At 34.2% G+C, this 15727-nt stretch overlaps 1 protein-coding gene across 1 annotated transcript in view; it reads right to left on the reverse strand.

Moving 5' to 3' along the window:
* Nucleotides 1-15727, reverse strand: part of LOC128675680 (uncharacterized protein) — a 41548-nt gene that overhangs the window by 4758 nt on the left and 21063 nt on the right. Inside the window, exons 8-11 of the mRNA XM_053755246.2 lie at nt 12091-12240; nt 1692-1839; nt 841-981; nt 99-184 (exon numbers count right to left, since the gene is read on the reverse strand). Coding sequence (XP_053611221.1) covers nt 99-184; nt 841-981; nt 1692-1839; nt 12091-12240 — 525 coding nt within the window. The remainder of the gene's footprint in view (nt 1-98; nt 185-840; nt 982-1691; nt 1840-12090; nt 12241-15727) is intronic.

Raw genomic sequence — 15727 nt, forward strand, 5'->3', positions numbered from 1 at the left:
CTTAATTATCATACAAAAATACAGTAAAAAAAACTATTTTTTTTTATTACTGTTTGATAACATATATTGTACAATACATTATAATATCGTCAACTTACATTGTCTTTGGTAAGTTCCCCGACCATGAATGTAGACAGCCAGCCTCCGAACGAAGACAACGTGTTGGCCATGCCGAATATCGTACCTGAAAACAAATTTATATAAATTGTTTAAAAATATATATACCCAGCGGCCCGTCCCGGCTTCGGTCGGGTAAAACCACAGAAAGTATCCTATACAATATGTTACTCCTGAAAATGTATTAATTAATAAAAATGTAAAAAAAAGTCTCTTTTTATTCATTTACAACGTACATCTATCATTACAGGCAAACCCAGTTCGATAGTGTAGCTTACAGAAAAAAACCTTACAACCTATAACAAATTAAAATTAATGATATACATGTGAATTCACTCAGGGTGCAATTAAATACGACTATGTCGTTTGCCACAACATTATTATTAGTATGGATAACATAAATTGTTATTTCAATCAAATTCTTTATTGGAGATATAGGTGTTAGGTTTGTCTGCCTGTACATTTGAAACTACCAAACAGGCATACGGCCCACTTGATGGAAAGTAGCCTATTCAGGACGTTCCAACACCAGGGTTGTCACACGCGCGTTGTCTACTTTGTGTCCTAGGATCTTTTGCCACAGTGCCCTGTAATCACACCGCCTCTCTCACCCTTCAAACCGGAACACGACAATGCAAGCAATGCTGTTTAGCGGCTGAAATAGATGAGAGGTAGCCGACCTTTCTCAAGTGGAATGAAACATGTAGTCTATTCCATACTGACCACTGAAATTGGGCGCGATGTCCAACCCGTTGCCCAGATAGCCGGCAGTCACCGCGCCGTTGATGGTGAGAGCCATTGTAAAGATAGCAATGGACCAGATGCGGTCTTCGCCGAAGAAAGCCTCGGCCAGCATCAACAGACCTAAAATAAATAAATACATTAGGACAAATCACACAGATTGAGCTAGCCCCAAAGTAAGTTCGAGACTTGTGTTATGGGATACTAACTCAACGATACTATATTTTATAACAAATACATATATACATAAACATCCAGGACCCGGGCGAATCATAAAAAGATAATTTTCCATCATGACCCGACCGGGGATCGAACCCAGGGCAAGCACTTTACCACTGCCACCGAGGTCGTTAATGTGAAAAATGTGAACATTTTCATGCTTTAAAACACTATTATTATAAGTTTTCTACATAATATAGAAAACTTTCAAGTGTTGTAATGATATTGCATTATATGTTCGGTTCTGACGATGAAATATTTTACCTAGTATCCAACCCAACAGAGCGTTAGAATGCCGGGTCCACACTGTCGCTAAACTTGGCGGATTCGACATACTTTGCCGGTCTTTTATTACGGTAAATAAAAACACACATACAAACTACGCTCCAATTTCAGCGACAATGTGGAGCCGACTATCGACACGAAAAGAATGTCAAACGATGAAACATTTGATTTTTAATTGATAGTAATAATAATATAGTTAAAATAAGTTTTAATTGTTGATACTATCAATCAGTAAAGACGTATGGTTAAACCCTTTAGAGATTCCCTTGACTGGGAGCCGATGTTAACCTATCTGTGCAAATAAACACATTTTTGTATTTGTTATTTACCTGGCAAGCCGACAGCGAGACCCGTGAAGAGTTTCCTCGCGTGTGTGGTGGACAGCTTGCCGCTTCTTCGCAGGCTGTCAGCCAGGACTGACGATGCCAGCGCGCACAGGTACTTGCCCAGGTACGGCAGGGACGACAGTAGACCATTCTGTGGATAAACATTTATTTTTTACAAGCTTTTATTTAACTTGCTATGTATCTGTGTTCTGGTGGAATCTTGCCGCCATATTTTTGTACACAAAGTTTTGTTTAAATGGCAATGTATTAATTATGATGTGCATGCCTTTAATATACCAGGATCGGCTCTCGATGAAGGAACTCCTCGAACATTATTTTCTGACGACAACTGGTCTTAAAAATACATTTTTATGAATTAAATTAGAATTTTCAGGAAATTACTTCTTCGTGGTTAATAAGTGTTTTGAACAAGTGTTTGATTTACTTTCAACAAAGTACTGCGAAGATTGTTTACTTGTCTGACTTTTGTGATTGTGTAAGAAAAAAACGGGGTGTATATTAATATGGAAAGATATAATATATTACTAATACCTATACCTATTAGAAGGCGCTTTTAACAACAATCAATCTAAGAACAAACAATGCGTCAACACCTTTTTAACTTCATTTAATAATCAGTATAAAAATTCCTAACCCGCATAGCGTTTGTCGAGTTTTTCTAGGAAACCATTACTGCCCGTATATAGTAGTAGTAACCATACTGTAAATAAACTATGATGACGGGTTTATGTTGAGACCATTCACCTCGGTAGACTGCTTATTTGGTATAATGTTAAGGAAGATACCGATGGTCCGTTCAGTTTTAATATAATAAGACCCACATTTGTCAATTAACGTTTTTGGAGAAACGGCTGCGGTGAAGTTTGTTGCGCCGCTTGTTCTTCACTTGAGCTTTGGAAGTCGGCAGTAGAATTACTTTTAACTAAATTTTTGACGTCAATAAGTGATGTAATCATCCTATAAGAACTGAATAAAGAATTTGGAATTTGGTTCGACCAGATCTCGTGAACAACAAGGTCTCCATAGTTCTAGAACAAATGAAAAACCGCCACAAATGAAGAGAGATATTGACGAGGTTAGATTAAGGCACATCACGACATCCCGCAGTGAGCACACGACTGAAAGATAAGAAGGAAGTAACACAACGAACAAAATTAAAGTTAAACAAAGTTACAGTTTGTCAAAAATATTTGGCCAGGTGACCCGAGTCGCTGCTGTCTAATAAATTTCAATAGAAAATGGGAATTACTTCAAAACTATTACAATTTTGATTACGGGCTAAGATATTCTTGTTAGTCTCTGTCTGTGTAAAATTTAGACAAGTTTTCTTTTTAAATGACTTTGAAATATTCCATTTTTGATGCCGGCTCAAGTACCCTCGTTTTCAGATCATTAGCTGTCTTAAGTTAATAACTAATTAGGTAACTTATTGCTTTTGGTATCATGACAATGCAACCGAGGCTAGCGCCATAACACGCGGAAAGTAGGTGCCAAGATGCGCCTGCCCATTCAATGTTAATTCTGTCCATGCTTGACTTTTTACTGTGCCAGTGTTCAATACATAATTTAAAACATTTCTCGGTTGTACAATGTTAATCAAGACTATTTCTGATGTTTAATCGACCGTCAGTTTACTTTGAAATTTATTTCATTTGTTAGACCATACGTACTTTATCAGTAGAGAGTATAAAACAAAGTCGCTTCACGCTGTCTGTATTACTTATATACTTAGATCTTTAAAACTACGTCAAAGGATTTTGATGCGGGTTCTTTAAATAGATAAGAGTAATTTAAGAGGAAGATCAGGTACAATTTATTATGGTTTTACACAAGCAAAGCTTTGACGGGCCGCTAGTTAATACTAAATTAGAAAACATTCGACCATTTACAGGTCCTCAAAGATAGGTAAAAATACATACTGCGCCCACTCTCTTCTGTTATCCTCTCTCACTACCCAAAGGTTGGCTGGAAGAGATTGCTTAGCAATAAGCCCGCCATTGGTCCATATGTAAATGTCTGTTGTATTATTTTTATTGATACTGTTTTTATAGGCAATAAAGATATTTTGAATTGTATTGTAACATATTTTCTTTTGAACTTTTGACCATGGCAACATTGGTTCACGGATCAATTTTGCTTCAGATATCTGTCAAATAAGTTTGCTATATCGAAAAAATAAACAATGCGGAACGTTTGAGGCCAGCGCGATTGGAGGTCTTAATGGCATTTTTAGTTAACGGCTACAATGCGACTCACGGTGATACGACGAAAGTTAATAATATACAAGACGTTTTTGTATAAAATAATGCTTATAGTTTCCTATAAATCTTCTTCATCACAAAGTTAAGTTTGTTTTCTTCAAGTAAAAAGTCCCCTTCAAACCCTTTGAGGTCCAGAAATGGGGAGGAAAAGAAAAGGGGCACCCGATACATAATATTTTGTGGGCGGAGCTGCCAGAAACCCTTACAGCCTACTAATGCTACTAACGTTATATATGCGAAAGTTTGTAATGATGTATGTGTGTATGTCACACTTTCACGCGGAGATCTGCTAGAGATTGTTTAAAAAAATTAGTAATACACATACACATAGGGTACTTTTTATCCCGGAATTCCCACGAGAGCGAAGCTTCGGGACGCAGCTAGTATTCAATAAATAAATATATTTTTCAGTTTGAAAATCAATACTTATTTATTTATCCGCTCGTAGACCGGGGCCGGCGCCGCCGGCCGCCACCGGGCACTTTCGCACGAGGAATCTTGGATTTACACGCAGATAATTAAAATGCGGCATAAACCCTCATTACTAAGGCTGCGTCTGCACGTTATTTGGAATGACTAAATTTATTTATAAATAAGTTTTTACTACTAAAGTTATTACTTCTAAATGTCATTTTTAACATAAGCTTTTAATATATTCAATACACATACTTATATATCATTCTACGCAAATATAGACTGGAAGATGTTTATATAAAAAATAATATATTAAAGTAAGTTCGAGACTTGTGTTATGGGATACTAACTCAATGGTAGTATAGATAAACATCCAAGACCCGGGCCAATCAGAAAAAGATCATTTTCCATCATAACCCGACCGGGGATCGAACCCGGGACCTCTCAGTTCAGAGGCATGCACCACCGCGCCACCGTGGTCTTCAAGTTTAAAAACAATGAACCAGCTTGTATACTTTTTTTGTAAAAGTACAAATCTATAATAATTTCTCTAAAACAGAAACATTTAAAAAAAATTATACGCGGATATCCTAATGCTGTGAGGGCATTGATTTAAATAATGTAGCTCCGAGCACTTTATTAAAACTTCAGGAGAAAAATTGAACTAAATGGTATGCCATTTAGTTCTTGCAATTTTTCTCCTGAAATTTAAATTGAACAACAGCACAACAGCCTACGCAAATTCGCCTCTAGAACCGCGGCATAGATGGATAGAAGTTCGTGCATGATATCTTCACATGCTACGAGCTGCTGTATGATATTATGAGTGACTGCGCGAATAAACAGTGTGCGAACAGCCTTATGTAGCAGTAATTTGCCGGCGACTCCTGCTAATTATATCTTAGTCACGGGGTGGCGCCAGATAGCGGCCGCTTAATGACGTCCGTCAGGGGGATTATGGAGAAAATAGCTCCGGTAGAATTACTTCTTCTAAAATCGTTCATGTTGGTGTAGTAGGATTATTTAAATGAGATTTTCGCGGAAATCTTAAGGATATGGTGAAACCAAGGGATATAGAAAATTCAAGCAAATCTTCCTATAGGTATACTATAAGATGGAGTGTTTGATATAATAATAAAATTTCTTTATTCAGACCATAAGTCATTTTTTTTTGTTAGTAACAATGAAACCTTAACCTATTGTTAGTAAATACAAATACAAAAAAATCAGTCACTGTTGCCCAGTTCCGTATGAGACTGCGCAACAGCGACCGATGTACACACAGTCCAGTCTGCTGGCTACCATACTCAGGATGTGGTTGGTGCTGGTCCGCATTCTGCGCACCAGGGATGCAAACCGATTCCACATAGTAGCGTAGAAGCAATCTACTTTTGCTTCTGCAAACATGTCTGATGCACTACAGAATCTACGCAACCCCATCAGTACCTATTATTTTTATTTATATGAATTATTCAAATAAAAATAAAATTAAAAGTTTTAAAGGTAATAAAGATATGCGTAGAAATACGCGTTGTTGAGGTGAAATGTCGACATATAAAGTGGGATTTTGTGAAGGACAAGATTTAGGTTTTGTATATTATATTAGTTTAGGCTTCAAACCCAGTCCACCCCCAATATAGTGTGTACAGATCGCGCCAAACTTCTAGTTCGCTCTGAAGTCGAGGCGAGTCGCGTCGCAGTAGCTCAAAACCGACAGTACACCTGCGCGAAGCAACTTCAGAGCGAACTAGAAGTTTGGCGCGATCTGTATATTGGTGTGTTGTGGAAAATAAATTGTTTCTTTCTTTATTGAAAAAAAAAAAAGATGTTCATAACGAAGTGTCTTCATTTGTTTCCCGATCCCGAACCAAATACATACATATAAAAAAACTGAAATACCAACACATATACTATACGTAACCCTGAAACTAGGATCTAGGGCACGCACGGCTATATATCTGATAAAAAAATGTAATGCATTCACATACTATACTAACAACTATGTAGATACATACGGAAATAGTTGCGATCTTGAGTTTGCGAAACATTACGTACTATGTATTGTATCGTATACAGTCCACGTCATGGATATATGTTATATAATATAGTATATTTGAGTTAGTATCCCATAACATAAGTCTCGAACTTGCTTTGGGATGGGACTGTGATTTGTCCCTATATATTTGATCTGACGACTTCGGTGGTGCAGTGGTAAAGTGCTTGCCTCTGAACTGAGAGGTCCCGGGTTCGATCCCCGGTCGAGTCATGATGGAAAATGATCATTTTCTAATTGGCTCGAGTCTTGGATGTTTATCTATATATGTATTAGTTATAAAATATAGTATCGTTGAGTTAGTATCCCATAACACAAGTCTCGAACTTACTTTGGGGCTAGCTGAATCTGTGTGATTTGTCAGTATTTATTATTTATTTATTATATTTAGAGTCATAGGTATTATTTTTCTAAAAATATTGATAATCAAATAAAAATAGTATCGATACTTATAGGGCTTTATTTAAAAAAAACTATTGCAACAAATATTTGGATTTAAACATAATAAGTGCTATTGTGTGCGATTCGATTACCAAAGATTTATAATACTTATTATAATACATAAAGCAGATTACGAGCAATGTGCCATAGATTTACTCATCGATCAAAGTGAAAGCAAACTGTTTTGTCTCCTTCTGTCAATGTCAAATGTTGTTAAATGCAATAGTAACAAAACATAGTTTACCTTGTAATAACATGGCTAGAATATTATATTCAGGTAACTGAACTCGGCGCGATGAAACGCCCTACGATGACATTAACGATCGAAATTAACGTTTTATTGGCAAAATTATAATGTATTGCGAAACAATAACGTTATAATATTATTTATAGTCAATATTTATGGCTTCGACCACCCACAGGTAACTGATACTAGTACACCAAGTACTCTACTACTACTGCATAAGGGAAATAAAATAAATATATGTAAATAAATGTAAAATTGTGTTTGTTGACTGTCTCTGCTGTTCTATTACATCGACCGAGCCAAATGGAGGAGAAAAGTAGGTAACCGAACCCCAGGGTTCGCATTTGAGCTGCGGAGCCTGGGCTCCGCAGCTCAAATGCGGCGGAAGAAATCGGGGAAACGTTTAGATGAGCGAAAGATTGATTTATGACTGAATTATCAATATAATTCATGAATAGACTTAGTGTAGGTATTCCGAGTGTCGCAAACATGATACAGACATACAAAGAGGCAATTGATAGCATCCTGTGCTACATCCATTATAAGCGAAGCTACATCCTTCACTAATGCCGGTTGGTCAGTCATACTGGTACCAATAGGTTGGTATTAGATATGAGGAGACCAGAGGAGACATCATTTGCTAGGGCAATTTGAGCATTCGTGACAGTCTGGCCATTGAGATAAGGGAATCCCATTGGCTATTAGAAAAAGCAAAAGTAATTTTGTTTATTTGTCACGTGTAGAACACGCAATTCAAAATTTCAAATAGATTTGTTGTACTAAAACGACAACTTTACCTCGACCAATCTTCTTGAAATTTAATTTTTTAGTGCAAGTCCAAGTTGAAGTCCAAGAAGCAACAGATATCTATAACAACAATAATATAAATTCTTGTTGTTATAGATATCTGTTGCTTCTTAATATTGTATTTTCTTTGTTTACGTTTCTAAATTATAAAATTTCTGAGTATGTATATTTTGGGCTATAACCCAGTTCTTAATTATAATGGTTTGTTATGTGTAATGTAATGGCTGTAACCTGTTTTGCATACCTTATGAAATAAATACATTTTGGATACTGATGTATTCTAAGTACGAGAGTTCCCGTGGGAATCTCATGCAGGCGAAGACGCGGGTTTAGTCTCCTAAATAAGTATTAATTTCATAAGGACACAGATATCCAATCAGTTGTTAGTCTAGCCGTCTAGACCGAAACTAAACAAGGTTTGCAGGATTACTGATAGGATTAAAATCTTTGAAGCACTCTCGCTGGCAGTAGACCTTTTACTAGACCTTTTCTTTCTTATATTTGCGAATTGATAATTTATATGATTATAAATTGATACAGAAACCAGATACGAATTGCTTCACTACGTAGTATAAAACAAAGTCCTTGTATACACAGCGACATCGGGAAGTTTAGATCTTTAAAAGTACGCAACCAAGTTTGATGCGGTTGTTTAGAGTGTTGTGATTCCTGGGGAAGGTTTTACCCGAGCGAAGCAGGGACGGGCCACTAGTATATATAGAACACGAAACTAGGAAACAAAAATCTCTACTTGAAAAAATAACTATGTAGTGATCCTTATAAAAAAAAATTAAATTAGACCAACTTGAACGCTTAGAACTTAAAAAAAAAAACAACAAATTTAAATAAGTACATTTATAAAATATATTAAATAAAAACTCATAATGGTCGTGTTAGATAAAATTATTTTGAATTCATAGTGTGTTGAGAATTACTTGACAAGTTTTATAAACATTGTAGAGTGACCACGCGATCACAGCGTGATCGGACAACCACATAAATTAAGGTACATATTAAACACGTTCGACTTTTTTTTATTGTTTTGACCAACTAAACTTATTTGCTCGGTATGTTTTTTATGTTCAGTTTTGATGTGCCTATAATACATGATGGTTGATGACAAAAGGTTTTCTGAGACGCCAATTTGAATTAAAGTTCTTTAAAATTAACAACGGTAGGCGTGTATTAATAATCAAATGTGTGTTAGCCGAATGATATCATTAGACTCACATACTGATATTAATACGTAATAATATTACTTTAGTATGTTAAATATTGTTTTCCTAGACTAATGACAAGAGAAATTTGCATTCCAACATTTGTACATGAGCTTCGTCAGTATATAACTCGTGAATCGACCAACTCGCGGTAATACATATTTACTAACATATATGGATCTATTGTCATTCGAATAAAAACATTTTGTTTATTTTTATTTTATTTACATGTACAAAAAATGTGAAAACCATATTTAACTGTAACCAAATTTAACATTGTTCATTATTAAGGACTTGTTTTATACCTTGAGACTTATTTCTTTGTATGAGCAAGAGAAATATGATATTAAAAACCATAATACAGCAAATTGATGAGCCCTAAATAAGAACCCTGATAAAATTATCCTAATCGCATACCATACGTATTCTTTTGCGTAATAATGTTTCAAAAGAATATGATTTTAACACCACTTGTATTACTTATAAATTGAGAATATACAGAATTTACTCATGTATTTTTTTAGAAAGCACTAAGAGTTTTGTATTTTTATTTATTTTATTTGTTTATTATTAACATTTTTTTTTCATATTTATTATGCAAATATAGACTTACCAAGGGACTGGAAGATGCCCTGGGCATTTATGCAAAGTTGTGCGCAGAATATTTAAACTAGCATTCAGAGTGTGGCAATGGCAATTGAACTTTGAGGTCGCTTTCACTGATACTTAATTGATCAATGTACATTCCTTACAATAATTTTACTTATATAAGGATATATGGCAATGGCTGCATATTATATTTACATTATTACCAGAACCAGCTACGACACCTACAAAAATTATATGGCCTGTACGACCTAGAAAAGGTAAAATCCACGGAAATACAAACATTTTTGTATCATAATTTATTGTCAATAATTTAATTATGTTTGCGAGATCATTTGAGGTGTGGCAAGCGACTTCCATTCCATAAGACTTGAGGTTGTCCACTTCTGGCTGATGCAATAGGGTGAGTGGCTTGCGTTATACTGCTTTATCCTTAGCTTCATAAGTTACCAAACCAGATAAAATCAACGTTATGTTTGTAAACCAAAGAAAAATGAACCTACCATCTATGTACATTACGTTCATAAAAGATTTTCAGTAAAATTTCATTGATGAGCAGCAGCGGTCCTTGCTAAAAATTACTAAATATTTTTTTAATAACTTCTATATTACTACAAAATAGTAAAGATACTTAAGTATGTAAGTTTTAGTTATTCTATGAATATATGTTTTAGTTATTCTATGAATATAACGGAATTTTCAATAGCCATGTTAAAAATTTCTTGGTTTTATTTTAAACCTCAGAGTTAATTAAGTATTCTTCGCATCAAAGTGAATAGAATATCTTGATTACTTCAGTTTATGGAAATCTGAGATAAAATTCTAGTTACGATTGCCTACATATTTTAACCTTATGATCTTAACTTCAAATGTCATAATTATAGTTATCTACAGACAATATAGTACCAAAGGGAAAACTAGATATTTTAAAATTAAATCAACTTTGAGGATATGATTGTGTATTCAATATTTTTTAACAATTTGAGAAAATTAAATATAAATATATATGTTTGACTACTGCTAAACTGGTCACACTAATATTTAAATTGTATATAGTTAAATATCATAAACAAGGCTACATTATCCAGATTAAACTAGATCGATCTCAAATTAATATTTAATTTTATTTATAAAATGGCAATAACTGGCTGACAATTTTAAATAAATTTGTATAAATTATGAATAAGTTAGGCAATTAAAGAATACAATAGATAATTAAAATATTTGAAAAAACGATTAAGAAACAATCAAAAATTACTAAGCTAATTAAAATTAATAATATATATTATTGTTTCAAAATGTGTGTATATAACATACAAGAAATGTAATTTACCGTTTGAGTTTATTTTGTGAGACTTTTGTAATTCCACATGTGCTATTAAGGCCTTTTTATACTGATAAGTGTGGAAATGTATTTTAAAATCCTATTATATGTATACTTAAGTCCTATCCAACATATAACTGTAATCTTTTGAGACAATTCGTATATTTTGTTTGATAGTATGATTAGTCAAACACGTTCTAATATGATCACTGTGTAATAAGCCTTTACAGTAACGGTGCTCCAGGTTTCCAAAATACAGGGTTCTATTTTGGGAGCCTATTGTTTAAACTAAAACGCATTGTTAGTATTTTTTTTAATATAAAATATGTACAGTCAATGAATTTTTCAAATAATAACACATTGTTTCAAAAACCAAAACGATTACAAAATACTACTAAAAAAACGGACAACTTAAATGTCAAGAATCCTATTTTTAAATTTTATAAAAGGACAAAACATCTTTCGCAAAATATCAATAACAATTCTCGAACGAAAACAAACGATAACTCGTCTTGCGTAATGCGGGTGGATTGCAAAAGATACGATAATTGTCCAAACAGGTTCGCTATGTCCACCTTTCGCTGTAGGGCTTGGTCACCCTACAAATTGGCAAGCGTGCGAATAAGATACAGAGATAAAGTTGATCAATTGAATATGGACTTAGTAATGTTGGCAGAAAGACTCATAATCCTTTGAACATAGTATCTGTAGTGCCACCGCGCTGAATAAATAATGAAATCACTTATAAGTTGTAACTTGTCATTTCCGGTTTTAGTTTTTTTTTTTCAATAGGTAGTTTGTAGGGCGATTGTTCAACTAGAAAGTTGTTCAGTATCATTGAAAGATATAAAAAAACTTTTTTAGAAGATTGAAAGATTTAAATTCAGAACTTTTAGAAGTGGCTAGAATATTTCCCGTTTAATAAAAATACGAAACATGAAGAAGCATACACATTGACCCTTTTAAAAAAAACTTACTAAAACATAATAAGCCTTATAATATAGTACTTACGTGTTTGATGCTGTAATGCAGTATGCTCTCAATGTAGGTCGGAAGCTGGTTGACGACAGTGAAGTAGCCGAAGACTGAAGCTCCATGTGTTATGATGATGGCCCATACGGGTAGAGAGGTCAGGATACTGCGCCACGGGACTGGCATGTGCTGAGGACAAGAAACAAAATAAATAAATATAAATAAATATATCAGGACAAATCACACCTGATCACACAGATTGAGCTAGCCCCAAAATAAGTTCGAGGCTTGTGTTATGGGATACTAACTCAACGATACTATATTTTATAACAAATACATATATATAGATAACGTAAAATATATACATAGATAACCAACCCAAGACCCAGGCCAACCAGAGAAAGATCATTTTCCATCACGACCCGACCGGGAATCGAACCCGGGACCTCTCGGTTCAGGGGCAAGCACTTTACCACTGCGCCACCGAGGTCGTCAAATCAATAAATAATATTACTTGGAACTTCTATGCGCGGGAATGCTGCCTGCGTGATGAGCACCTTGCCGTTATTACATAGGTTGTATATTATTTGTATAATTAGTTTTGGTTTAGTTCTTCAATAAGAATATGTATTTTTCTATTTTAGAACAAGTTTTAAACATGCCTGATTGACGTCAATAAAAAACTTACACTACCGGACTCCAGTTGCCAGTATTCATTAATATTAATTTATGTTTATTTTAATTATAATTAATTTCTAACCCGTTTTTTTTTAGTTCCATAAACTAATTTTCTAGGACCCACAAAAATTGGAAATTAGATTTTTGTGCTAGGATGTACCAACGTAAATCTAGACGGGATTTAGTAAAAATTACTAATATTAACTAGTTTCAATGATCCTACTTATCCCTAAAAGACCTTGCAACTTTCACGATGGCTAAAAACCTCAGTTAAAATGTCGCAATAAATCACCAAACACCAAAACAAGGCAACATCCTTATAATAGCCATAAAACCATTTCCTTCGTTAAAATTCAATGCGATTTAGTCAAGGCGAGGCGGGTCGCAAAACTAGTCTTTTGAATACAAACTCAACTCTCAAGGTTTTGTATGCCATTATGTTTGAGTATGACTAACGCAGTATGGTTATTCACTATGAGACCACACGCAGATGTTGGGTGTGGTCAAATAGTGAAATCAGTTTTACTTTTTGCATTCACTTGTGACCACAGTAGCTTAGACAGTCGTCAACAGATACAAATTGAATCCATACTAATATTATGAAAAAGTGAAAGTGTGTGTGTGTTTGTTTGTCCTTCTTTCAAGTCAAAACAGACCATTGAGTTGAAGCTATTTTTGGTGAGGAGACAGAGAGCTGGAGAATGACATAGTCTACTTTTGCCACGGTCGGAGCCGCGGGCAAAAGTAAGTGTTGTATAAAAAATATTTTTGAATCTACACATAAAAGAAATAGAAACATATACGCGACATGCAGTGGTCAAATGGTTAATGAATAAAGTTTATTTTTAGTTTTACGATTTGACCACACGTATGGTAAAGTCCATGTGGTCTCGTAGTGAATGACCCATGAATTGTATAGAAGTATTATTTATGCCATAAGGTGTTGATGAGTAATGAACACTACTATTGGCTGCTAGATAAATACATAGTAATGCATCGATAACTTTATTTTATACAAAACTGCACGTTAATTATGCGACAATAGCGGCGTATTTCCAAAGAATTTGGGTAAAATAGATGTAGGAAAAATTCTCGTTCAGAATATTAAAAAGTCATTCTACAATTTCGTTTACTGAACATTTCCCTGCAGACTGATAATCTATTGATGGGGAAACCAGTGTGGTCAGGAGAACTTCCATATCTCGATTGTAGTGGGTCAGTAGAGACATACCGTATCTTTCCGTTCCTTTTATTTACTACTAATTGTTGCTAGTGATGGGCAAGAGGGAAAAAAATATCGATATATATCGAATCGATATTTTTCAAAGCATCAATAAATATTGACTAAAAATATCGATATTTTGATATATCGATATTTTCTTACTTTTTTCCTTTTTTTAGAAATCGGATTAGATAAATATGTCGATTTTGATACGAATTTGATTTCTGAAAATAAATATCGAAAATTGATATATTGCTGGAAAAATTATCGTTGATTTATATCGATATTTTTCGGAAAAATATTGATATTTTGATATATCGATATTTTTTTGCCCATCCCTAGCTATTGTCCGCGGCTTCGCCCGCTGCATAAAGTAGCCATGACACTCCAGCTCTCCAACTATCTCCAAACCAAAAATTACCTCAAATGAACAAACAAATTTTCCCTTCCACATTTATAAAGATATAGTTTAACTGGACCATTATGAGGTCTCTTCTTCAGGTGTTCCCGATCTTCAGGCTTGCTCATCAGGCTGAACAACTTTTGTTAAGGCGTCATTTATATGTTTCCTGTAGTTTAAAAGTTTCATTCGAATCCGTCCAGTAGTTCCGGAGATTAGTGTGTACAAACAGAGAAACAGACAGATATACAGGCAGATATTTTTTTCAAATTCTTACTTTATTATTATGACTCTATCGCCTAATTTTGTTTTTATACAAATATATTCAATGTACAAAAATTTTTTTACTGTTTTATTATGTATGTATTGATTTTTATTCTAAGTATGTTTCAAAAATATTTTAACATCGAAGAGCAATCTTTGCAAATGATGTTATAATAAATCTATACAAACATTTGTTTTGACCAAACGCAGACAGGTTACACAAGTCATATACGTATGTTTACACTGCTCTTTTTGACTGAAGAACAAATTAATATTCACAATATTACACTTTTAAAACGGCATTGTACACCAAATGTGGAAAGTAAGGTGATCGCTGTAAACATTGTCCTATTATTTTCCATTGCGTGCTCACAATACAAATTTACGTAAATCCTTACATCACTCACGTGTAACACATAAGGTAATGCTTCAACATCACACAATATACGACACATTATCTTGTAATCCGATATTTTTAGAAGTGGAAAAATTTATACACATGATTTTTTGTGGAAAGAAAAGATTAAAATTGTACAAAGCGTGAGTTGCACCACTTAAACATTGACGTTGCCTGTAACCTGCGCGCTGCCGACCGACAACATGTAGATATAACTAGCGACCCACTCCGGCTTCGCTCGGGTGCAATATTGCGCATGTTGCATATATACAAAACTTTATCTGGAATCACTATTCTATCTATTAAAAAAAACCGGAACAAAATCCATTGCTTAGTTTCAAGGATCTAAGTATACATAGGGACAGACAGCGGGAAGCGAGTTTATTTATACTACGTACCTAGTGATGGCGTAATGTGTGTTTTTCCGCGCATATTAAGTTAACGTCAAAATTGCCTGGTGCAACCCACTATACAGATTTATCTTACTGACGTTTTTTGTCAACTAGTAAACTGTCTCATGAGTGGACATAGTAAAGAAATACGCAATTCAATAAATATATTCATAGCAGTGATTCTATTAATTTGAAATAAAAGGATTTTATTCTGTCATTTGAATATATAGGTGTTCATTACGGAACTAATAGGTAGTTAAAATAAAATACTTTCAAGCTAAAAATTACATATTTATATTTTTCTTTGTTCTTACAAATTGGTA

The sequence above is a fragment of the Plodia interpunctella genome, chromosome 14 (assembly GCF_027563975.2).
Source record: "Plodia interpunctella isolate USDA-ARS_2022_Savannah chromosome 14, ilPloInte3.2, whole genome shotgun sequence".
Lineage (NCBI taxonomy): Eukaryota > Metazoa > Arthropoda > Insecta > Lepidoptera > Pyralidae > Plodia > Plodia interpunctella.